We start from the raw sequence: 24,624 nt of genomic DNA on the forward strand, positions 1-24,624 counted from the left end.
GATAAGAACAGAGGATACTTTGATGTTCACATGGGGATTGAGCAGGGATCCTACAGAGCAGCTTCCCACCAGTGCAAGCAGGGCTCAGAGCACTTGCTCTGCTCAGGACTCCGACAAGCCAGCATTCCATACACGGAGGCATTTCTGATCAATGAAATCTGTAACAGTTTGACAGCTTTATTCATAGAAACACTTAATAAAATCTCCTCAACTAAGACCAAGGAGTGTTTCATCAATATGTAACACTTTCCTCCTCTATTACAAAGGGGGATCCTCAGTTAAATGGCATGATCATGTCCAGTTTTAAAGCTGATTCACTTTCTTTTGTATCCTGAAAGTATCAGTCCAGTGACCAGATTTGTCTGTTCCTGTTTAAGAGAAGCTTTAGTTTGCAAAAGCATCACTTAACATTTATTTGTGGAACATTTCCATTCTTTTTTAGCTCTCGAGGCTTCCTAACTCCTTGTGACACAAGCACATGCACATGAATGAGACAGAGGAAAAACCAACAGGTTAAAACATTTAATGGGGAGTTTGAACTTTGAGTAAGTTCCCCCCAGCCCTTTGGAGGGAGGCACTTTATACAGTTCCATACCATTAGAACACACAACACTCTTTCATCCGAGGAAACAAAGGAAAAAGGAAGAAGTATCACCGCATCCTCAGAAACTTTAACTGTTATGTTGGCTACTTAAGAGGCACTCTGTTTCCATGATAAAAGTTCTCTTCCAAAGGTCTTCACTTGTGCCATGAACACAAACTTCCAGCCCAAACCTTCCTTTGGGAAGCCTCAGCCCAGGGGCCACCTTTGTTCACACCTGCGAAGGAGAATGTAAAGCAGAGCTAAAGTCAAAGTCACCCTGACCCAAAGTCCCAAACAGTTCATAAAGTTTATATCCTAGAAGTACCGCAATAAGCTCCGTTATGTTGAAACCAGTGCCACAGAGCAATAAATCGAGTTACCTGCTCATGCCACAGACACAACCAAACTGAACGGCTCTAATAGGTAAATCATGAGGCTCAAAAACATCATAGAAGCATTAACCTGTTGCAAAATACTGGTGGCTCTGTACTAGAAGCTCCACTTTTTACCTTAAGCTGGATCCTGGCTTGACCTTTCTCGCAGCTCTCAGCAGAGCTTGTGCTTAGCTGTCAATCACTTTCATCGCAGTTTAGCCGCTGTCAAGGCACGGAAAAGCAGCATCTCCATCCTGCGCTGCAAAACAGTTGGACAAGGCAGTTTGCCAGCAATCCCCACCTTTGTGGATATCGACAACCGGTTCTGAGGGGCTTTTAGAGCCACCTGAGGCAAAACCAAGGGTACCAAATCCACCAAAACCCTGGTGACTGCACGCAAGGGGACACGCAGGAATCTCACTGAGCAAATGAAGTGCATTCTGCCTGTGCACCCGATGAAACCGGTCCCCTATGCTTGCTAAAACCAGTTGCAAATATGTAGGGGCAAGAAGCACGGGGTTTCGCTCCGATACCTGGCACAGAGAGACAGTCCTGCCAGGACACCTCTGGCACCTCATTCACAAGCCTGCCTGGCAACAGACACAGGAAACCGACCCAGGAAACCGACCCAGGCCCCGTCCCACCGCCTCACCCGACACCAGACGTGCTTAACAGCAAGCGCCTTAAGCAAGCACCCTCAGAGCGGCTACAAACGGCTCCAAAGCAGCTTCCCAGGCAGGAAAAGCAGCGACCCGACACTGCACTGTCCCAGCGCCTCCCTGTGCCCCCCTTAGCACGCCGCTAACCCGAAAAGGCCGCTCCAAGCAGCAATACCCCGCGCGGACCGAACGCACCCGCACCCTTACGCGGTACCGCACCGGGTCGAGCCGCGGGGAGGCCGCTAAGGGCCCGCTGGAGCAGCTCGGCCCGGCCCGGCCTCACCTCCCCTCACGGCCGCTAAGGAGATCGGCGCCCCACCTCCCTCCCGCCCGCCGCCCCGCCCCGCCGGCGGCCCCCGCGCCATTGCTCCGCGCTCCGCCGCCCCGCTCCGCACCTTTCCCTCCCTCCTGGCTGCGCGCCCCTGTGCCCGGGCTGCCTCCGGCTCTAAGCGCCGCTCCCCGCCCCGCGCCCCGGCGCCTCCCCCGGGACCCGGCCGGGCGCGGAAGGGGAGCGGCGGCAGAGCGCGCCCCAGCCCCACCACGGAGGAGCCGCCGCCGCCGCCGCTCCTTCCCCATCAGCCACCAGCACGGAATGATCCTCCGCTCCCAGCCGGGCTGTCCCCCTGGCCGCTTTCGCCGCTCCCCTATTGGCTTCCACCTCCCCTCGCCCGCCCCTATTGGCTCCGGCTTCGCGGTGCGGCGCCGCGATTGGCTGTTGGCGGTATCAATCAGCGCGGAGCCCCCGGGAGCGCCCGCCTCCGCAGTTATCAGGTTAGTGTTCGCCGCGGTGCTGGGGCTCGGGATTCCGAGCGGAGCTGGGTGAGCCCTCAAAGTCCCTCACCGCGGCGTCGGGGGGGGTCTGCATCGGTGTCACTGCGAGCGGAGCCGGGGACCGCCAGCCGCGGACATGGACATGAAGAAAAGGATCCACTTAGAGCTGCGGAACAGGACGCCCTCAGATGTAAGCAACGCAAAAATAATGATAATAATAATCATGATAATAATAAAAACCCATCCCGCGTTTATTTTTATTATCTTATTTTTGTTGGTAAGGGGTGCGCATCCCAACCCCTCGAGGGGAAAACCGCTGCTGCCCTTGAGGTGCTTACCTGTGCGCGGAGGGGATGGGGGGCTCACCCCGATTCGGGGTGCCCCAAGCGCGTTAAGGTCTAAAGGAGGGATGTTGGGGAGCAGCGGCTGCTCCTGTCCCCCCCTCCCCTTAAACCGAGCGCGATGCCCGAGGAGGGGGGGCGGGGGGGGGGGAAGGTCTGCCGGGCGTTTAAATAAAATAAGTTGGTGGCTCCTCTCTCTCGTGTTTAGTTGGCAAATATTTGTGCTGGGTGCTGGGCAGGGAGAGGCCGGCGGGGGCTGCGAGCGAGTTGGAAACGGTTTAGTTTAAAGTGCGTCTTCGTTTCTTTGCAGTGATCAGGCAGGAGAGACTGGGGAGCCATATTTGTAACTTTGTAGTCCTCATGAACGCGCCCTTTCTCTCTCTCTTCCCTCTTTTCCCTCTCTCCAGATGCTGAGAAGATAAAAGGAAAAGAATTTTTAAGGCAATGCTCGGCGGGGTTGGGTTGGTCTTTTTTTTTAAGGGGGGGGGGGCAGCGATCGGGAATCGCCGCCGGTAGCGCGAGCGTTGAATTAATAATAATAATAATAAATTCTGGCACGAAATACACGCACTCTCCACCCCCTCCATCCCCACACACGCACAAAAAGGCTGGATGTGTGCGTGTGCGTGTTTTTCTCTTCTCCTCTCCCCCCCCCTTCTCTTCCCTTTTCCTCCGTTTCCCCCCCCTTTCCCCTGGGGCCGGACTTCAGGTTGTTGTTCCGCGTGTGGCGGAATAAACGAGAGAGCGAGAAAAACTTTTGTCAGGACAAAAAAAATATTAATAACACAATGTTAATGATCATAATTCAACCCCGCCGCGATGGAGCTGCTGGCGGAGGTGGTGGGGGGGGGAACGACGACAGAGCAGAGCAGGCGCGGCCCCCAACCCGCCTGGCGGGGCTCGAACCCGGGTCGCCAGGGCAGCGGGGCGCCGCTGCCGCCAGGCCCTTGCATAATGGCCGTGGAGGGCGAGGTGCGCCCCGGGCCCCGCCGCGGAAGGGGAAAGGGGAAGAAATGGGGAACGTACCTCTCTGGGGGTAGGGCGGAGGCGAGGCGGCGGGACGCGGCCCCGCGGGTTGCCGGTGGCCGAGCGCGGTGTCCGAGGGACAAAGGCAGGCAGGCCGAGGTACCCTGCGCTTTAAAGTTTAAAAACTCCTGGGCCAGGAGGAGGAGGACGGGAGAAGGAAGGGGGAGGAGGGCTCCCACCACCACCGCGGCACACGCCGCCGTCCCCGGCGGGCCGTGAGGCTGAGCCCCGGCCCGTTGCTGGGGCGCGGGGGGCACACTGAGGCCGCCCGGCCGAGCCGCCGCTGGCCCCGCGGTGCCAGCGCCACACCGCAAGTAGGACGCGGCGCCATGTTTTTTGCCTTCCCCCCCCCTTCGCCTCCCTCTTCCTCCTCCTCCTCCTCCTCCTCAGCCGCAGCGAGGGAACGGCCGGGCGCGGGCTTTGGAGCCGTGAGGGGAGCCCCATCCCGGCCGCCTCCCTCCCTTCCTCCCTCCCGCCCGGTGTGGCTGTGCCCGCGGGTGTGTGGAGGTGCGACATGGGCGGAGGGGGCCTCCCCTTCGGCGCTGCGGACGGGCGGGCGCCCTCTCCGACATGACTGCCAGCCGCCGGGGCTGCCATTTTGTCGCCGAGCGCGGGGCGGGAGGAGGCTTGTGACGGCCGCGGCGGGACGAGCCAGGAGGGTAAAGAAAGGCGCCTCCCCCCCCCTCCCCTTTATTGTCATTTTTAATTATTATTTTTAATTATTATTTGGATTTAATTCCGTGAGTGCTGCTGTGGGAATGGGAGGGGGAAGGTAAAGGCCGACCCCCCCCCATGCTGTGAGGACCGGGCCCCGACTGTGTGAGGTGCCCCCGGGCAGGGAGCGGGGAGAACGCCTTCTTCCTGGGCAGGGCCCTGCGGGAAGGGAGGTCTCTGCTTATGGAGCTCCTAGATTTTAATTACCCTTATTTTTAACGATTTTTTTGGCCTTTTTTCTCTATTTCCTGTCGATTTTCCATCGCCCCTACTGCTGGAGGCTTATTTAGCGTTTTAAACCCAGACCTGCGGCTTGAAGACTTGATCCAAAGTGTGCTAGGTATAAACCACGCTTGGGTTTTGTTCTGGTTTTGCTTTGCTCTGTTAGGCCGTAGGAAGTTGTGAGCGGGGGGGTTCTGTCCCTCGGTCACTCGGGAACCGGCAGCAGTTCATTGTAACCTAAGGCTTACTGAACCTGTCACCACTTCTTACCTGCTGGCCTTTAACTCTGTCAGCGAGTCGTGTGTATCCTTCCTCCCGAGGTCATCTCCTCCCTTAGCCAAAGCTTTCCAGTTCCATCTGAAGGGGGATAAAGATGCCAATTGGGAACAGTTCTGTTTAGAGCTGTTAATGACAGATGTGCACGGTTTGAAGCCTTGTTTCTTTACAGTACCTCTTAAAATGAAATCCACCTAAACCCGCTGAAGGCTTTAGCTAAAAGACTTGGAACCAGGGGTTAAAGCGAGCCTAATGCCGATGTCATTTACCTATGGATTTTAGGAAGTCTGTGGGCATGAACGGGATGGTGCTGTGAATTGTTTTCTCTGGTTGCTGCTTTGATAGGTAGGTAGGATCATTATGTTCCAACTCTTAAGCTCAATGTAAGTAAATCTCAGTGAAAATAACCATGAATATACTTGTTTTGGGAGGTCTACCCTATATGCGCTCAGGTTTTGTGGTACATCTGATACAGCCTCTTATCAGAGCGTACGGGATCATGACTTTTTGTAAATCAAAGTTAGATAATAGGATGTTGATAAGGCAGTGTGGTTCTTTCTGAGCGCAGTTTGGTCTGTTAGAGCTTGATCTGCCTCATACACTTGTGTGGTGCTGTGCAGCTGAGCTAGCTGCTTTGAGTGCTTAAGTCATCCTGAAAGGTTACGTGTTGGCTAATAAAACATAACATAAATGTCCTGAAGTGGGTTATAGTGGATTATGTATTTAAATTCTCCCTCCATTTTTATATGAGTTCAGTGTTAGTGAGAGCTCTGGGGTTTTGATGCTTGAAATCTGGTTTTCTGTGTGTTGGACAGCCAGAGTTGAGGTTGTGCATCTACATTGTCCCCAGAAATTTCAACCTTTTATCCCATCAGCCTTTGTCACTTTGTCACTCTGCTTATCTTATCAATGTGGTTTTCTATTATAATTAACTGCCTGCTGGAAATGGGTCAGATACAGTTATTTCCCATGGGTTTCCTCCAGAACCAGCAGCCTGTAGTGGTGGAACCTCTGACCTTGCAGAGGTGTGGGGCTCACCTGAGTGTATTTGTGGCCATTCTTGTTCATCCCCTTTGTAAACTCATTAGTAAAATGCAAAGACTGTGGAACAGGTTCAGGACTAAGACTCTTAACCCTGGGACACAGAGATAGGCTTTTGACATTGTGCCCCACACTCATCTTCTCTGGTTTACATTTAGACTGAGGATTTAGTCCTTCATCAGCTCAAAACTGTGGCAGTGATAAAATACTGATGGTAACAGTGAGAGTTTCCTGCAGTTCTGACTATGTTGCACTTTCAAACTTACTTGTCAGTCTGATTTCTCACTGGGCTTCTGTAGATTTTAACACTGAGGGGAAATGGGATCTGAACATCTATACACATGAAGAGTATAAATAAAAAGACTTTTCCTCAAGCGAGTTCCTTGTTGTGATACTTGGGAGAGCTGTAAAGAGTTTAAAGTGACACAGATCACTTCCAAAACCTGTGTTTAGAAAATACTCTGGTCTTCTGTATGGGTGCATATACAGACTCTTTAACTTTGCTCAGGCTGAGCAACCTCAAAATGGGAAGAGATATGAACAAAGTGGGATAGGTTGTGTCTGGGATGGCATAAGATCAGCACATACAGCCTCTGTGGTGTGTGCAGAGTACGGTGGGGTTTTGCAGACTTGCATCACTTAACTGCTGATTGAGCTGCCAGCAGGGCAGAAATGGCCCAAGAAGTAGCTGTCCCCTTTGGAAACTTCCTAACTTTGTGCAACAGCTGCTTTTCAGGGCATTGAGTTTCCAGATGCAAGTGTCTGTAATGAGTACCTGGATGGATGGATGGATGGATGGATGGATGGATAGATGGATGTTAGTCTTGGAGGGACTGCAGCTTGCAGTATCAGGCTGGTGATGTGTGAGCTGTCCTCACTGAGTTTCAGACCAGTTTCAGAGCTGACTGCTGGGCTGACCAGGCAAATTCTCTTCTCTTAACCTGGACTAAGTTTTAAGCATATTAAAGGAGCTGTGAGCATAGAATTGAAAACCAGTGGGACTAAAAGCCATTGCCTCATTTTCCCACTTCTCTGTGATGCTGCTCAAAAGTAGCAAGGGTAGATTTTCATTTATTTAACCTTCATCTCTTGAGCATTCCCCTTTAAGCAGCACTACGTAAAGTGCAGTCACAGTTACCAAATCTGCTGTATGATTCAGGTGTGTGTCCAAATCTGGCTTGATAAAAGTGCATGAAGAGAAACAGCAGGTTTGGCTGATGTAACTGTGTTGTAGTCCGTCAAGAAACACATCTGAAAAAAGACAGGTTTTTGTCCTGCCCACTAAGTGAAACAAGTTGTTGAAACAAGGGGAAAAAAGAAAGCTTCTTAGTACAAACCTTCCAGGGTTAAGCCTAGCTGTTGTAATCCACCCTTGCAGCAGGATGGAGTGTTCTGTATCAACAAATAGAATATACCTTTCCACTGTTATGCTCTAAAGGTACACCAAAAACTACTGAGTGTTTCAAGGTACCATTAATCATGTGCAGGGATGTAGGACTTTTAAAATATCTTTATTTATTGCTGTATTTAAAGGAGCTTTTTGTCTGTGTCAGTGGTGCATCTTTAAGTGTACACTGAATGATGGCATGAGTGTCAGTGGCTGCTCTCTTAAATTTTTACATCCCATGAGGCTGATGTTGGCTGAATCTTCCCATTTCATTCATTCTATTGATTACTCCCCCAGTCCTCGTCCTGGTACAGGTACAATTGGAGAAGCCTGAAAATTAAGAACTGGACCTATGAAAGGGGCGTGGGTGCTGCATCTTGAATGTTCTCTGAATGAATTAGAAGTCAGGGAAGGTTTAAGGGTTTTGGGGGTGGTTCTGGTTGGCACACCAGGATCCCAGGTGCTGCTGGAATTCCCGTGCTGTGCCTGGGAGGGAGCAGGATTCGCCTGGGGTGCCAGGAAGGGAGGAAAGGAGGAAAAGGAAAGGAGGAAGGGAGGTCCTCTTCTCACCACCCACCGAGCCGTGCTTGCCATTTGTGGAACGCGTGACAGCTTTTCAGCAGTCCTGACTGACAAACAGCTCAGCTCCATGAACCAAGCCCTCTGTGTGTGCAACGAGGTGCAAGTCTCAAGAGGGAATAGAGAGCAGTGACGGTTTTGTTGTGCTTTGGAGTGATGGGCACTTCTTGGCTATTTGTGTGACACTGCTGGACTTGTTCTGCATACAGTTTGTTCCTGTCTCTCTTGCTATCCTTCAGACAAAACTGCTAGTAAATACATAGTCTGTAGTTTTTTACTACGTTGCTAAAATCAGTCCTGAAGCCCTTGTGTATGTAAGCATGACCTTTGAAATACTTCCAACGAGGGGGAAGAAAGCCACAGTGGTTTTCCTTTACACCACTGTGTAAAAGTTGTGTTCTCTGTGAGCACTCATTTGTCCATCGACTTGGTCTAGTGAACACTTTCCCTTCGAAGCCATAAAAACCCCTAGGAAAAGCTTATCTTTTCTCAAGTATGACTTGCCAATGCATTCCTCCAGCAGCTGACATCTTCAGAGACTGCTTTCTCTATTAAATATGCAGCTCTTAAAATTAGTCTTCATTTAAATGCAGTGTTCCTTTTTTATGTGTGTCTCTTTGTTGCTGAGGGCAATTCGGAGTACGTGCAACCGAGCAAACAGCGGCTCAGCTAAATGCTTCTAACTGACGAGTTTCTGAATTCAAGGTGCAGTGGGATCTTATGTTTTGCTTCTGGTTTATTTAATAATAGCTGGCAGTGAATGAAGAGCACTTGGGATATGGTATCAGACACTGTTTGTCAAATACAGAGATAGCGAGACGTGGAGCTGAAGGGACCAGGCAAAGTCACTCTCCCCAGCCAGGAGCAGAGCGAGATGATACCAGTTGAAGGAAAGAGAAGCAAGTAACATTAACACGAATGTTAAAAAACACTTAATGTGAAGATCAAGCCATTTAATCAGATATTTAAACCAGAAATATTTGGAGTTTTTACAGAGTTATGCTGCTAACAGTAGAAACAAACCTGGAAAGTAGCTACATGCTTTTGAATGAAACAGCTTTCCCTGTCACTGGAGCGTGTTCTCCATTCGTTAATTACTGTGTTGCTTATGCATATGGCTATACTGACCCTTGTAAATGTGTGAAAGTGTATTTGTGTGACTCACAGGGTTTCTTGGTTGGGGGGATTCCTTGTTTGAGGAAGAATAATCTGCCTTTGTCTTTCTGTAAGTTCTTGAGTGCTGGAGATGCCTCATAATTAGATAAAAGGTGTAGCCAGAGCTGCCAAGCTTCTTCACCCTTCTGCCACTCATGTGTTTCACTTGGACCTTTAGTTTCTCATAGAACAGAGCAAAGACGTGTAAAATGAGCCGGAGCCATATGTAGTGCTCTCAGAGTTTATAGCTCTGCTATGTAAAGTATTAAGAGGGGAGTAAAAAATAAATGTATTGATACTGAGCCAGATTTTTTCTGAGCTGTGCAAGTAGCCCTTAAGCTGCCTCTGAACACAGAGCAGGTTTGACTTAAAGAAATAAATAAATGGCACAGAACAGCAGTCAAATAAAACAACTAATTTCCCATCTCTCCTCCCCTGCTTCTTTCCCTTTGCCGGGGTAGGGGTAATGCAGAGCCCACCATACACATATTGTGGCCAGCAGAAAGAGGACGCCAACTGTGCTCATCCTTGTGGGAGGGAACACAGAGGGAGCCCAGCCTGAGGGGACTTTGAAAGGTGGCTTTAAACAGGTACTTTACTGCATCACTTTGAACTTGGGTACAGTGATTTAACAAGCTGCTTGAGCCCAAACTGTGACAGATGTCTGCAGACATGCCCCTGTTGTCACTGCATCACAGTCCCTAAGCAAATGTTTTCATGCAGGTCCTTTATTGCACCCTGGGGTAAATCTGAGTTCCTTTATCATGTGATTGATGGATCAACTAAATTAAATACAAAGCTCTTGCTGGGATACAGACAGAGAGTAAACATGTATGAGAACCGTGGCATTATAGTTCAGGGACAGCAGTAACAGGATCTGTGCGTAGTGGTGTTTGCAGTGAAAAATACGAGAGGCACCAAAACTGTATCAGTACAATGCTGGAAGTTTAATTTTGGGATTTAAAAAGCTCTGATGAAGTGTTCAAAGGTATTGGGAGTTTTCAAGAAAGAGATGCAGAAGAGGAATTCTAATACAAAAGTTTGGGGGTGCATCATTTTGGGCAACCCTAGATGAATTCTGAGGTCCAGTAGTGGTTTCACATGACCTTCTTGCAAGAATTTGGGAGTTCCAGCTTGGTTGAAGTGGTATAAAATAGGCAAAAGAGCTGGAAGTGAAGCAGGTTGCTGTTGACCCAGGCTGTGCTGGAGAAGCAGGTCACTGTTGACCCAGGCTGTGCTGGAAGCTGTTGTGTTCAGCACTTGTGAATTGCTCAGTATCAGGGAGGCCAGTGTGCTGGTGGAAGGGACACTTTTGTTCCAGTGTGGGGAAAATCCTATAAATTTCAGCCTGGGGGGAATTCCCATAAACTGGAGCCTGAACTGCTTTGAAATCCTGGCAGGCATTTGGCATTGAGCGACGCTTGGACATGGTATCCATGATGGTGGTAATGGAGCAATGCTCACAATTACAAGGTAGACTTGTTCACGCCATCCAGTCCTCCCCAGCTGTCAGTCACTGCCCCTGCTAATGCAGTTCTCAAGTGCTCTGGCTGCTCTGCATCTTGCCTGTACCTTGAGGGAAGTGGTTTGTGTTATGTGGCCTCTTTTTGCTCAGTGTTTCTCCCTGCCCCAAGATTGGCAGATTCTTTGCTCAATACAGTGATGATCAGAGCCTGGGCTAAATAGATGGTCCTTAGTGATCTAGTTTAAGACATGTGCTGTAGGTTAAATCTCAGATACTTGTAATAAAGCCTAGAAAGAACTTAAAATCCCAAATCACATATTGGTTTGGTAAGGAAAAAAGCTTGCCTGACTTTATTCTGGTTTGCTTTTCACTTGTGCATCTCAAGGGAGGAAGAGGATGTCAACTCTATTGGAATTTTCCCTTCCCTATTAAATTGACTTCTCTCTGTGGGCAGATCCTCATCCTGGAGCATCTCCACTGAGCTGCCAGGAGGAGCAGCTGGGGAACTGCTCCATGGAAGAGGAGTCCCCCATGGCATGGAGCCATTGCAGTGGCTGCCACAGCACCTGCCTCTGTCCCTGCTTGCCTGCGAGCAGCATGCCAGGGGTAGGAGAAAGCTGAACAGCTCCTAAGGTGGGTCTTAGTTGATGTGCAGCAGCCCAATAGCTGCGCTGATTTGAACAAGGGGATTGTTACATGCTGTTTTCCACCAGGAGCTGGACCTCCACCCTGTGTTTGTATCACAGGGGGCTCTCATGTAGCTAGAGATCCGTCTTGAATGCAGGTGGCAAATGGCATATGGTGCTGTCTTTATTAAAAAATACATAAAACTTTAGTTCTTCAAGTTGGTTACTTTCTCTTAGTCATCTTAGAGCAGAAGTTGCTTTGTGTCTTTGAGCCTTCAGAGCAGCTTTGTTAGACCAAGGTGTGAAGTAGGGTTTGTCAAGCATTTGTTGGCCTAGTCACCATCTAGATAGTACCTGACATGGAAATTCATGCAATATGTATCTCCTGCAGTAGTAACTTTAGGGGAAGCTTGTGGCATGAGGGTGGAGAACATCATATCCTTACCATCACTGTGGATCTAAGCATGAGGGATGGGCTTCTCCAAGACTTGGGCTGTTACCTTAAGCTTTGTCAAACCCATGACCCAGCAAATGAGGACGTTGTGACTGGAGGGATGGCTTCTCTTTAAATGTGCTTGAGCAAACTGAATGGCATAGAAACCTGAGGAGATCCATTTCTGCTCAGGGATCCCCAAATATTCATGAGTACAGATCTGGAGTACACTACAAGAACTCACAACTCTTGGCAGTCTGGTTGCAGTAGACAGCAGTGGTCATTCTTTGCTGTGGAGTAGTGCAGGGCTTTGCGTGGACTGTGCAGGCTTTTGAGACCACAAAACCGCCAGAAACAGAAACCAAACGTCTTGAAGAAGTGTTTTGCATCTGGGAGAGAATAAAACTGTCCCTGCTTTCACAAGTCTTTTGGACTTTGACTTTGCTTCCACTTTCCACAACAAGCTTCCCTTGCCCTTCCCTCCTTCTGTTCCACAGCTCTGCCCTCTTCTAAGTGAGGTTTCCACTGGATTAAGAGGTCTGAAGGACTCCTACCTGTGCTCCTCTGGATCATTTGGTTGGGAGCTGTGCAAGACAAGAGTTAACACCCTCATCTTTACCTGCTTTTTTCAATAAGAATGCCACATAGCGGGATATTCCTGTCCTTGGGGTACCATATGCAACGTGCACTTCAAAAGCATCTGGTCCATTGTGCTGAAAATGAGATGTTGCAGCCTTTGCTGTTCCTGCTTTTAAAGCCTGCAGAATGGTATTTGTACTTGTAAATTTGCCTTTTATCTTTTAAAATCATATTCACAGCCGTGTCCTTCTGTCACCTTGTTAAGCCTTCAGTTACAGACTGGGATTTGGGAACTTAGTACCAAGGTCATAGATCTCCCTGCCCGTGGGTTGGAGGCTTTCTGAAGGAGGGACTTCGCCTTTCTACCTGTTAGGTTGGAAATGCAGATTTAAGGTTAGGGTGGTAAAATGTGTGGCTTAATAGTTGTCTGTGTGTAATTATGATGTGTTGGTTGTGCTTGTGTTGCTAACTGGAGAGTGCGGTCCCTTCAGGAAGGCAGGGGCAGGTCTGCCAGGTACTGTGCACAGCGAGTGAGACCCAGATGTCACCAGTGATGAATCCTAGGAAATCCAGTGGTTGCTTACCCATCCATGGATGTTTGTCCTTACCCTAGGAACAGATTGGAGTCTCTCAGTAGACCCCATGGCTATATTAAGGATGTCATATATGCATTTGGGAACGCAGCTTAGTGCAGTAACCGTACTAGGAAGCAGATAAGAGTCCCTGGTTATCCAGGAGGCAGTAATGTAGAGTGTGATGTCGTGGAGGTCGTGAAGAGATACCCGGGATGCTGTAATCCACAGTAACAGTGCAGTGTGTGCTAAAAGAGAAGTGATGTCATGTGCTGAAAGTGTCTGGAACCATCAGAAATAGACCCGGCGATGACCACAGGAGAACAGGTCTAGGGCACATGGTCTAAAGAGTGTATTGGAGAAGCAGCAACCTCGTTGCTTACGTGCGGCTGCTGAAAACAGGACTGATACCAGCAAACCACAGAGCAACACTCGAGCAAGAGGAGGAGGCAACCAGGAAGCACCTGCTCTGGCAGATGGCACCCACCAAACCAAAGGGGGAACAGGGGCAGCAGAGCCACGGGCCACCCCAGGAGTACAGAGGGCAGGCTGGGAGAGGAACACTCAGCAGTTGAAGCTGAACAGTCCCTACCCCAGCATCTGGTGGTGCCTTATCACAAGTGCTGTTGAAGACAAGGGTATGTGCTATGGGAGCCAACCTGGCCACCTGCATGGTAGGTTTCCTGCTGGATGTTCACCTGCAGGTGCCTTCATGGCTGTTTAGGTGAGTATTGAGGTTTTGTTTGCAGTGGTGTGTTGCTCCTCCAGTGTTCCTCACTTAAACAGCAGGTTTTGGGGAAGATAAGTATGGGTTATATGGTTTGTCTGTACTAGCACTTATATTAGTACTTGCTCCAGTTAGTGCTTTGATTTGATTATGTGTTTTGGTATAGGCAGTGATAAGGGTTACAAATTTGTATCTTCTTGTCTTTGATGCAGCTAAGCACAGATTAGCTGAGGACACTTATTCCCTTAGCTTCTCTCTCCACATGTGTTCTGATTGTCCTCCCTAATTCTGACTACTCATCGACGTGTCTGTAGTATTAGAGACTGCAGCGTGATACAACTGAATTGGTTCAGAGCAGCAGAGGCTTGCTCATCTCCTTCAGGTACACAAGACTCAAAGGGTGCTCGCCCAGGCTGCTTGCATCAGGCAAAAGTTTGTTCTGTGTTTTGGTGACAGAAGATGAGAAAAGAGATGTAAAAACTGTAGTCTTACTGGGTGTTTTCAGGGAAGCTCAGTAGATGTTTGGAGAGTGATTCAGGAGCTGGAATTTTCCTTAAGATCACAAAGACTTCTGAAAAACAAACAAGGAATAGGATTCTAGTCCTTCTGTCATACTTCTGTGGTAGTGAGCTGGTTTAGATGGAATGTAGCTTTACTAAGGTCACCTTTCCACTTCTCCCTCTCTGTATACTGACGCAGTTATGTGCTTGCTGTCAGGGCTGTAGTGTGCCTGGATGAGGCCCAACATCCTCACAAGGGGGCTAAGGTTGGAGAAGAGACCTCTGTGCAGCAGCCAGCCTGTTGGAAGGGTGCCCTGTTAATAAGGTGGGCAACAACACTGCCTCTCCAGATAGCTGCAAACCAGCAGGCCTTTGAGGAGGAGAAGGCAGCTCAGAGCGAAAGGGGAGGAAAGCAGGGGGCAGAGGACTTGCAGGCTGAGAGGCTGTGGGTCATTTTAATACTTACAACAACTCTGTGAGCTGGTGTAGTTTGTACCGCTTGTACTGTGTGCAGGAGAATTGGGTTTGACGCGGCAGTGAGCGGGGAAAAGGCCGACACGCTCTGTTCATCCTCCTTTTGCACGTGTATTTTCTATGGGATTCTTAAATCTAGATGTTAAAGCCATCTTGATTTTGATTTTAGTTTTAGTTTGTGTAGTCCCATTCATTCAGAAGCAGCTCTGTGTGTCAATACCCCTCTAACCGCATCAGCACTGAAAGTATGTTGCTGTGGCTGAGCGTGTGGAGCAATGGGAGCCTGTGCTCTGCTCCTTCCTAAACAAGCTCTTCAATTCTACCACTTGCAAAGCTGGCCAGATTTATTCCATTATAGTTTCCCTGTGGAGTCATTCTGACTGTACCATTGCCCAGTATCTTGGTGCTGGGCACAGTGAAGAGAGAGCATGGCAGTTCTGTATTAAAGTTTTCTGTAAAGCCTTAAAAAGCAAACTAAAAAGTAGAAACAAATTAAAGGTATTTTCTTATACATGCATGGCTGTTTCCAGCTCCCCCTCAAATCTCTACCCCTGAGGGAGCTTTGTCTGGTTCCCCCTTTGCCTCTGCTCCATCCTTGGGGAGGATGAAGGGATGGATGTCCTACCTCCTGGGGTACGAGCAGATGCACTCACTCTCTCGCTGTGAGGTTTAGGTGCTGCTTCACTCCGTGCCTTTGGTCTGCTGCATAGCTCAGAGCCAGTTCTGACTCCACACTGTGCTGACTGCTGCAGCTGTGAGCATTGTCCCTCCCTGAACTCCCTCCCTCCTTGCTTCATCTTCCTACGTGTGCTCTTGCAAGCTTCCTTTGTGGAGAGGATGAGGCAAAAAAAAGACCTTGTGCTTTGCACAAGCAGTAGCTTCCCATATGGAGACCAGGCCCTTTCTGCAGAGAACCTCTCCTGCAGCACAAGCTCCTTTGCCCTCCTTGCTCTGTGTCTGTAGGTGGGTGCTCGGATGAGCCGCCCCACTGGGCAGGGATGATAACGGGGCAGGCAGGGCCGTGCTGTGCGGGTGAGGAGGGACACAGATAGTGGGGAAAGCAGCTGCTGGATGGGCTCAGTTTGGGGTGGAGCTTCTTGTATTTCACTTTTTTGTCGGTGGGAGCTCTGCGTGTGTGAAGCAGATGACTGAGCAAACTGTTTGTCCCCACACTGATCTTGCTTGGAGGATCCTGATACTTAAATACTGTCACAGGCAGGCAATACGTGTGTTTGCCTTGAGAATGACTTTCCTGCTCAAAGCAAGGAGGCTTTATTGCAGTTTGGTTGGGTTTTCTTTCTCTCCCTCACTGGAATAGATGTAATTGGGATCAGGAGCAGTTGACTTGGTCTTTGAGTCCTTCTAACCGGCCTAAAATTCCTCTGGAAGACTATTGTGTAGTCATTCCCTATCAGAATTCTTCTAGGAAAATTGTGGAGTCTTGGAAAATGTATTTCCTGTCTAACGCCGATCCTCCTACTCTCAATGAATCACTTGTGCTCTCGTGTTGCTTTGGGCTCCCTTCCCTATTGACTTCAGTGCTGGGATTTAATTGGAAACCTAGGGATGTTGTTTGGAGCTATGAAACTACACAGGATTCTTCTCTGTGCAGTGGGATTACACTGATAAAAAATGAAGAATATTAAATATTTGCATATTAACTGTCCATGGTGTGAACTGAAGAGCTGCTTCATGGTTCTGCATACACCGCTGCTGCAGACTTCCTTTTATCCCGTCCCCAGCGTAAAGCAGCGTTCCCTCCCTTTCCAGTCCTGTAAACAGACCTTGTGCATGGGATGGAGTCTGTAGTACACACGGAAGGGTGGGTTTTCCTGGGAGAGAAGTCAGAAGAACCGCAGAAGCTGGAAGAGGGGAGGTAGAGATGAGACATTAGACAGCTCTTCCCTGTGAGGGTGCTGAGGCGCTGGCACAGGGTGCCCAGAGAAGCTGTGGCTGCCCCATCCCTGGCAGTGCTCAAGGCCAGGTTGGACACAGGGGCTTGGAGCAAGCTGCTCCAGTGGAAATGGTCCCTGCCCGTGGCAGGTGTTGGAGCTGGAGGAGCTTTAAGGTCCATTACAACACAAACCAGTCTATGGGTGTTCCCCACATGGGTGAGCCCTTCCTGTGGAGTCACAGCCCTCAGTGACAGAGCTTCCCCAGAGACTCACGTTAGCAGCTGAGGGATTCAAATCCCGTAAGTCTGACCCAGCTTAGGGTGAAAAAGAGCAGTTTTATTCGGGGTGGGGTGTATTTAGGGGCTCTTTTGCATTGGTGCTGTGTTGTTCTGTGTCCGTTGAAGATCACACCTGCAAGAAGAGCAGTGCTCTGTTTAAAAACAACAGAAGCCTGTGTTTACTTGCTGGGGCTGTCAGCTTTGGCTGTCAGGCAGCTCCTCTGCTGCTCAGCCCCATGGGAGCATTATCTTCGCCTCTCCCTTTGAGCCTCCCCACCGCAGCAGGGTGAGGGAGATAAGGGGTTCAGTGCTGCAGCAGAAGGATGCTCTCTGAACCTCCCTGCCAGCACCAGCTGACATACCCCTTGTAGTTCCCCAGGAAAGGAGTTGCTTCTGTGAACATCTTCCCCTGAAGCACCATCATTAAGCTGCCCTAACAGGAGGGCTTGAGGTCTGATTCCAGCAGAACCTGGTTTAGGATCACCAGTACCAGCTTCAGGTTTCGAGAGTGTGTGAGCGCACAGTGATCTCTCCGCTCTTGAAAAGCTCCAGTAGTGTTTTACACTAAGAAAGAAGCTATTTTAACAACTGCTGATAGGTTGTAATAGGACCAGTTGTACAGAGTGTCAGAGTTGTAGGTGAGCTTAGAAATAAATAGATTGGTTTCATGTTCCTTAGAATGCTCACTGCTTGCAGTCACCAGAGACAGTGCTGTTTCTAACCACCACGTTGGGTAAGCTGGGATGAGTGGGTTTGAACTGTTCCATGTTGTTGATAGAACAACAAAGGGTAGGCAGCTGAAGCAAAACCAAATACCTGTGTTCCTGAAACACTGCTAAACCAGAATTCCTTTCAGTTTTGCCTCCTCTGTATCATTCTTTGCTTGTGAGGGAAATCTTTATCTTCTGTGCAGGACAGAACGTCTTACGTGTTGTTTGTGGTGTTGTCTTTGCAGGTTAAAGAACTTGTTCTTGACAACTGCAGGTCGTACGAAGGCAAAATTGAAGGCCTTACAGATGAGTTTGAAGAGCTGGAATTCTTAAGTACAATCAACGTAGGCTTAACCTCAGTTGCAAACTTACCAAAGTTAAACAAACTTAAGAAGGTAAATACAATCTCCTGTGTCATGTCCCTCCCTCTTTGCACTGTACCACATCTGTAAAGATGTTGCTCATGCGAAAAGTGATGTAGCTGACCACACTGCTTTGTGATCTGTGTTTGCACTAAGAACTCAAGAGGTTTCTGTGCCTTTCAGCTCGAGTTAAGCGACAACAGAATCTCAGGAGGACTGGAAGTGTTGGCAGAAAAGTGTCCGAACCTCACACATCTAAATCTAAGCGGCAACAAAATAAAAGATCTCGGTACAATAGAACCTCTGGTAAGTTGATGGGATACAGGTTGGAATAAACCCCATTTTGTGATGAGTAGAGGCATTATGGGCTTGTAAAGCCCTCAGAAACTTGTGGTGGGGTGTCTTTGGCGCTTATCTGTCAGGCCAGGTTGCTGTGGGCTCAGCCTGCCCCGGGGCTCTCCCTTCGCCCTGCCCTGGGGCTGTGCCGGCAGTGAGCGGCTGCTTCCCTCTAGTGGCTGCCGGGGCTGGGCTCTGCCCATGGGTGATGTGGGAATCACCACGGCTTTCCATGCTGATGTGAGCTGTGGGGCTGTCTCCACATGCTCTGCTTGAGCTTGGTGTGTTCTCCCGAGAGCATTGGGTCTAAAATGCCAGCCCATGTGCCTCCATAGTGGGCTTGCTTGCTGCAGCTGTGCAGAGGTTGCTGCTGGTTTCCATTGCCTCTCCTGCTCACGGTCATTATACTTCTTATTTCAAGTGCTGAGATCAGGTTTGCCAGGTTGCAGTTCATTCTAATTGATGTCAAGTTCCAAAAAGCACCCAAGTGTCCGTTCTGGTGGTGCTGGTTTTGAGTTTGTGGTTTGTGTGCCCTTTGCTGTCTAGAAATGAAGAGGTTTGCTTCATGCTTATTTCCCAAATGCTTCCGTTTAAAATGTCTCAAGGAGCAGTTATCATCTTGGATCTCCTTTCCTGCAGCGGAAGGGGAGAACAGAGCTGTTAAAAGTCATGTAGCAAACAAATGAGAGAAAGGATTGTTGCTGCTCCCGGTTTCAGGCTTATTGTTTTCTTGATGTCACTGTTGCTCTACATGCTAAACTCCAGGAGGGAGATATTTCATAAGATCTGATACAAATTCTCAACTGCTTGTGCTTTTATTGTTAGTACTTTGGAGTGCTGTGGGCAATGCAGGCTGTGTCCTACTCCTATTCAATTTCTTAGAATCCCAGACTGGTTTGGGTTGGAAGGGACCCTACCGCTCATCCAGTTCCAACCCCCTGCCATGGGCAGGGACACCTTCCACTAGAGCAGGTTGCTCCAAGCCCTGTCCAACCCCAGTGATGTTTCTAAACACCAGTCTGCTACTTGTGAGATCCTAAACTTGAGAGAGAGCATTTTCCACTCTCAGGTAGTGAAACAGCACTGGTCAGGCTTTGCATATTTCTGTTCCATGCCAGCTTAGCAGGCAGAACCCCAAATGACCTTTTTGTCATGGGAAGCTCTTGAGCACGTGAGCTCTGGCCGCTGTTGCATTACTTTTTGTAGCCCTGAACTTGAGACTTCTCTTCCTTTGCAGAAGAAGCTAGAAAACCTGAAGAGTCTAGATCTTTTCAATTGCGAGGTAACCAACTTGAACGATTACAGAGAAAACGTGTTCAAGCTCCTCCCGCAACTCACATACCTCGATGGCTACGACCGGGATGACAAAGAGGCACCAGACTCTGACGCAGAGGGCTACGTGGAGGGCTTAGACGACGAGGAGGAAGATGAAGATGGTATGTGAATTGTGCTACTTAGTGTACGTAAGTTAAAAGATCAATATGCTGCCTAGTACATTTTGCTTCCAGCTCTGACTTGTTGGCAAGAAAAGGGTGTTCTCAGCAGCTCCTTCCTGACTGATGTAAAGGAGAAGTACCTCAGTGTCCTCTGAAGGAACGAGGGGAAAGGAGATGGGCAGGGCCTGAAAGAGCTACTTTCTCAGTCTTATCTCTAGTGAAAGATCGGGATGACAAAGAAGCACCGGACTCTGATGCAGAGGGCTACGTGGAGGGCTTAGATGACGAGGAGGAAGATGAAGACGGTATGTGGATTTGTGCTACTCAGTGTATGTAAGTTGAAAGATTGATACGCTGCCTGTGGTATGTTTTGCTTCCACTTCTGACTTGCTGGCAGGAGAAGGGTGTTTTCAGCAGCTCCTTCCAACTGACGGATGTATCTCAGTGTCCTCTGAAGGAACAGGGGGAAGGGAGATGGGCAGGGCGTGAAAGAGCTACTGAGTCTTATTTCTAGGCAATAGAAGAAAGGGCTCAGGAGGAGGGGTAAGACACTGAAAGAGTTCAGGGACCAGTAAACTCCAGGGGATGAGGGCATAAAGCAGAAATGGGTAGGAAAGGATGGTGTGCACACGCTGCAGTTTTCCAGGAACAATACACTCAGGGAAGTGTGAGCAGTTGTGTAGAGCCTGATGGAGAGGGGTAGGGTGGAGAGCCAGACTGGGCATGGGAAAAAGGGCTGAGTCAAGGAATTCAGTGAAAGAGCCAAGGCATTAGTAGGAATCTGGAGCTGCTCTGTGGGGGCAAAATGAGCTACTTGAGATGAGGCAGAAGAGAGAGAGCGTACATATTGCAGTCTGCCTGGGGCAGCTCTGTGAAAGGCACTAACAAAGGAGCAACTCTGTAGTGCTGGAAAACACACGGTGGGCCCCAGTGTGGTGCGGGTGCCACTGCAGCTCCCCACAGACTGCCCTCGGAGGCACCATGTACCGGTCGGATGAGTTTCTGGCTGGGTTTGGGGAATTTGCTAGACTCTTCAAACCCAGCTGCACAGCAAAAGCAGAATAGCTGGACTTGCACTTTCCCCTCGAGTGCTGAGTGTGGGCTCTGGTGAGAGCTGCAGCAGCGCCTGGCAGAGGCTGCCTTCAGCAGGGACAGGCTCTCATCACAGCACAAGTCTGGGCCTGCTTTCAGATGCATGAAAAACCCCCAAAACACCATTCCTGCAGCTTGGAAAACACTTTCTGGTTTGTTGGTTTGGCTTAATCTCTTTCCCCTTGTAAGGAGATTGCAAACCCAGACGATGGATGGTGTGTGACCCCTTTGTGTTGCTCTGGTGGTGTAAAGGCGAGGGCTGTCCCCTGGGGAGGGTTCCCAGTGTATAGTTGGCTGGTAAAGTTCTGCCTCATCCCTGGTGGGAGCAGATGGGCACTTAGAGATGAAGAGCTGTAAGAGTCCCACGGGCTCAGAAGTGCGTGTTAGAGGTGGGAACAGGAGCAGCTGAAGCAGAAGCAGTCCTGAGGTGCCGTCACTTACTGTCAGGGCCCTGAGAGCCCTAAAGCAGCTCAGGCTGTGGGTACAGCTGCCACACTACCCTGTCACTAGGCTAAGGAGGCCCAGAACCACGTTTAGCTCTGTCTAGCAGCTGGAGAGCTGCTTTAATTCTGTACTGCCCTTGAGCAGTGCTTTCAATTTGCTCCCTGTGTCGATAGGAGGTCAGATCTCAGGTGGCAGTGTTGGGGTGGGGGGGGAGGAAAGTAAACTTTAAATGTCTGAGTGGTTCATCTTGTTTGACTATAGAAGAGGAGTATGACGATGACGCTCAGGTAGTAGAAGATGAAGAAGACGAGGAAGAAGAAGAGGAAGGAGAAGAGGAGGACGTGAGCGGAGAAGAGGAGGTAAGGATTTATGCAGTTAATAATGGGTGTGGAATGAGTATGCTCTAACTGGGAATAGTTGAGTAAGAAATGGACCAAGTATTGGAGGCTTTCACTACTTGAAGACTGTTTGCTTTTTGACTCGAGAAGCATGGCTGTGGGGGTGGCTTTGAGGCGTGCCTGTCTATGAGCCAGCTGCCATCTAGTGACCATTGACATGAAATCATCCTGTTTACTGAGGTGATGTCAAAAATACCATCAGGAACATCTGCAGGTCTGGTTTGTGGGGCCTTTGAAGGCTGGGGTTACAGGTGAGAGAGTAGTACATGAATTACTGACCCTGGGCTCTCAGAGCAAGGTTCATTCTTGGGCCTGTACCTTGGGATCCTTCAGGATGCTTAAATTCTTTGTGTGGTCCAGCTTTTGTTTGTAAGGTGTGCTGAGCCGGTCACAGTTTGCTGAGACTTTGCTGTTAGCACAGCCATTGGGATGGGGCTGAAATTTGACTGTAGGTGGTTGTATTACGTGTCCTTCAGCCAAACAGCCTTAGCTACTTGACTGACCCTCTGGAATGGTTGAAAGCCTCTTCCCAAAACCAACAGCAGCTCCACAGGCTCTTGAGATACCTGGTTCTAGCTCTCTCCCTGAGAACAACATGTACCTTCTACAGACCAGTCATCAAACTCAGGACATCAGAACAAAATCTGCAGCATGTATATACTTATAAAACCATTTTCTTGCTGCAGATTTGAAGCTAGAGGTGGCTGTGAGGGTCGCCTGTGGTTTTCTGCACTGGAACATCTGGAAGTGCATGGGAAGGGTCTGCCTTTTGTTTCGTTTCAGGTTAAGATACTTCAAGGACTTTCTCTCTGTTGCAAAATGCTGTTGGATATTGCCAGCTTGGGAAAGGACTTGCACCAAACCCAGCTTTTCTGATCCTCTATTTTTCTTTCCAAATGCAGGAGGATGAAGAAGGCTACAACGACGGGGAGGTAGATGACGATGAAGACGAAGAAGAGCCCGGTATGGCAGCAGTTTCTACCTGAGATGAAATACTGGTTTAGAAAGTTGAATTCCCCTTTTCTGTGCTCCTGCTCTCTGAGAGCCAGGCAGCTGCCCCAGCAGGAGCCTGTTGAACCTGCTCAATTCCCCACCAGCATGAGGGAGCCCTCATCTAACTCCAGTTGTGTTTTGTTTTCTAGATGAAGAACGGGGACAGAAGAGAAAACGAGAACCTGAAGACGAAGGGGATGAAGATGACTAAACTGAATAACCTATTTTGACAATTTCCTATTGTGATTTGACTGTTTCTACCCTGTATTTCCCCTTCCCACACCCCCAACCTTTATTCCCCCCCCCTTTTTTTTCCCCCTTTTTATTTTCTGATTGTAATGTTGCTGTGGGAACGAGAGGGAGCAGCAGACTGGGTGGGCAAGGGAATAAAATACTATTTTTACTGGCACTCCTCCTCCTCTTCATTTGAAACCCTTTTCTTTTTGTCCCTCTCTTAGTCCCGGTAACTGCAATAGTAAGTATAAACCAAGTGGTAATTTGTTTCTTATTATCAGAGTGGATAGTTTGAGATCCTGAAAAGAGGAAAAAAGTAAGTGGAAGATCAGTGGATGAGAACCCCAAATGTACCTGTTTGGAATAGCGTTGGTTCGTTGGGATTTTGCCACCGCTGCCAGTCACTAAATACATGGGAAGCATATTTCTGGGGGATGCTGCAGATTGAGGCCCAGCATCATCCCCCCACAGCAACGGGGGTGAGAATGGCATCTGGATCAAGTGATTTCTTTGTTGCCTGTCCGTCAATGACTGCCATTTTCAGCCAATGCTTTCCCTGCTTTTGTAGGTACCTTTCCTTTTGCTGTTTGTAAATAGTGACCAAATGGTTTTTGTTGGGGTTTGGTAGGGTTGTGTTTTTTTGGGGGGGGAGTGTTGTTCCTTTGGATCTGGTTTGTGGGGTGAATTTGCAATCCCTCCTTTTCCTCCCTGCCCTGTGTGTTGTGTTTCCTTTCTGTTTATTGGGGGGTGTGGGGGGGTTCTTTTTCCTTTTGGCTAGGGTATAGCCAAGACACTGAAAATGGCAGGCATTTAAATATATATATAAATATATATAAAAAGTGTTCCTAATCCCTGAGTTACTAGTGAAATGAATCTGACAATTGTAATAAAACAAAATGTTTCAACCCTTTTCAATAAGGTGTGTACTATTTTGGTCTGTAATATATAACACCTAGTCAATTTGAAGTGATGAGAAACTACTTCCACTTGTGCTATATACTTGGAGACTTTTTACAAACCTAAAGCCAGGAGGCAGTTCAGCATGTAGGGTAGGAGGTTTCTTTTCATACACTCAAGCACGAGATACTAATGCAAAGTTGTATTTTCTTACCTAGTGGAAGTCAGTAAAATGACTGAAAATGCCTAGTGAATGTACAGTTTTACTTTCATATCCCTCTTTAAAATAGCTTTAGAAGTGACTTGTATTTCCTAGTCAATATTTCATCTGTATAAATACATTTGCAACAGTTTTGGTTTCTTTTTCTTTTGGTTGGTTGTTGGTTTTTTTTTTTTCCCAGAAGAGCCAAACTTTTGAGTTTTATGTCTGTTTGTCATTGTTGAATTTCAATAAATCTTTTGATACAAGTTCTCTGTGGCTTATTTGACTAAACCGGGCCACTGGGAAGGATTCACGTACCTTTTAACAAGGCATTTGCAAAACTATTCTGGTAAATTCCCTGCCTGTTTTAGTAGCTTGATGATACGTTTTGCTCCATGAAAACTCCTCTTGGCCATGGTCGGGTGAAGCCAAGGGCGAGGTTGTGGCTTTAATGTAAATAACTCTTGTGCCGTTTTTGGTGCTCAACAGGGGTTTCTGCAGTGTTCCCAGCATGGTTATTGCACTTAACTGTGTTCATTTCTCCTGTTTAATCCTGTCCCTGTTCATCCAGGCCCAGAAGAAAGGACTCTTGATTTCCTTCGGTGCATGAGGTCTGGGTTAGTGTGTCTGGAAGACAAGGGCTGTCTGCTGTGACTTACCACCACTGCAGAGCTGTCTCCATGTTTCCCTCTCTGTGGATGAGCTGTGTGTTAAAGGTGGGCAGCATAGCAAGTAGTGTGTTCTCTGTACTTACATAAGTTTCTATGCTGTGCAAGAGGATCATGTATTTCTTACTGGGGCTCTTGTGTGGTGATAGAACAGGGGGAAAAGGCTTTGAACTGC

The 24,624-nt window shown here is 48.6% G+C and overlaps 1 protein-coding gene and 1 long non-coding RNA gene across 7 annotated transcripts in view; one reads left to right on the forward strand and one right to left on the reverse strand.

Moving 5' to 3' along the window:
* Positions 1-4,080, reverse strand: part of LOC133221914 (uncharacterized) — a 28,369-nt gene extending 24,289 nt beyond the window's left edge. For 2 of the 3 annotated variants that reach the window (XR_009728108.1, XR_009728107.1), the window contains exons 1-2: positions 3,755-4,080; positions 2,726-3,138 (exon numbers count right to left, since the gene is read on the reverse strand). This is a non-coding gene — a long non-coding RNA (uncharacterized LOC133221914). Of the gene's footprint in view, positions 1-2,614; positions 3,139-3,754 lie in introns of those variants that run through there. The other variant, XR_009728106.1, reaches the window with a different exon arrangement.
* ANP32A (acidic nuclear phosphoprotein 32 family member A) lies at positions 2,228-24,047 on the forward strand. Of its 4 annotated transcripts, none has more exons than XM_061371154.1 (8): positions 2,348-2,577; positions 17,633-17,782; positions 17,933-18,055; positions 19,323-19,521; positions 19,728-19,826; positions 21,319-21,416; positions 22,358-22,418; positions 22,598-24,047. In XM_061371154.1, exons 1-8 carry the CDS (start codon positions 2,524-2,526, stop codon positions 22,657-22,659), a joined length of 846 nt encoding a protein of 281 aa, XP_061227138.1. In that variant the 5' UTR covers positions 2,348-2,523; the 3' UTR covers positions 22,660-24,047. The 4 variants fall into 4 exon arrangements, with proteins under 4 accessions (XP_061227139.1, XP_061227138.1, XP_061227136.1 ...); XM_061371152.1 differs by lacking the exon at positions 2,348-2,577 and adding an exon at positions 4,081-4,413; XM_061371155.1 differs by lacking the exon at positions 19,728-19,826 and having other exon boundaries at positions 2,228-2,577.
* The last annotated feature ends 577 nt before the right edge of the window (positions 24,048-24,624 follow it).

Source organism: Neopsephotus bourkii, unplaced genomic scaffold (assembly GCF_033783945.1).
Source record: "Neopsephotus bourkii isolate Nb327-2 ecotype Australia unplaced genomic scaffold, CSIRO-AGI_Nbou_v1 NB_1572, whole genome shotgun sequence".
In the NCBI taxonomy this organism is placed as follows: Eukaryota; Metazoa; Chordata; class Aves; order Psittaciformes; family Psittacidae; genus Neopsephotus; species Neopsephotus bourkii.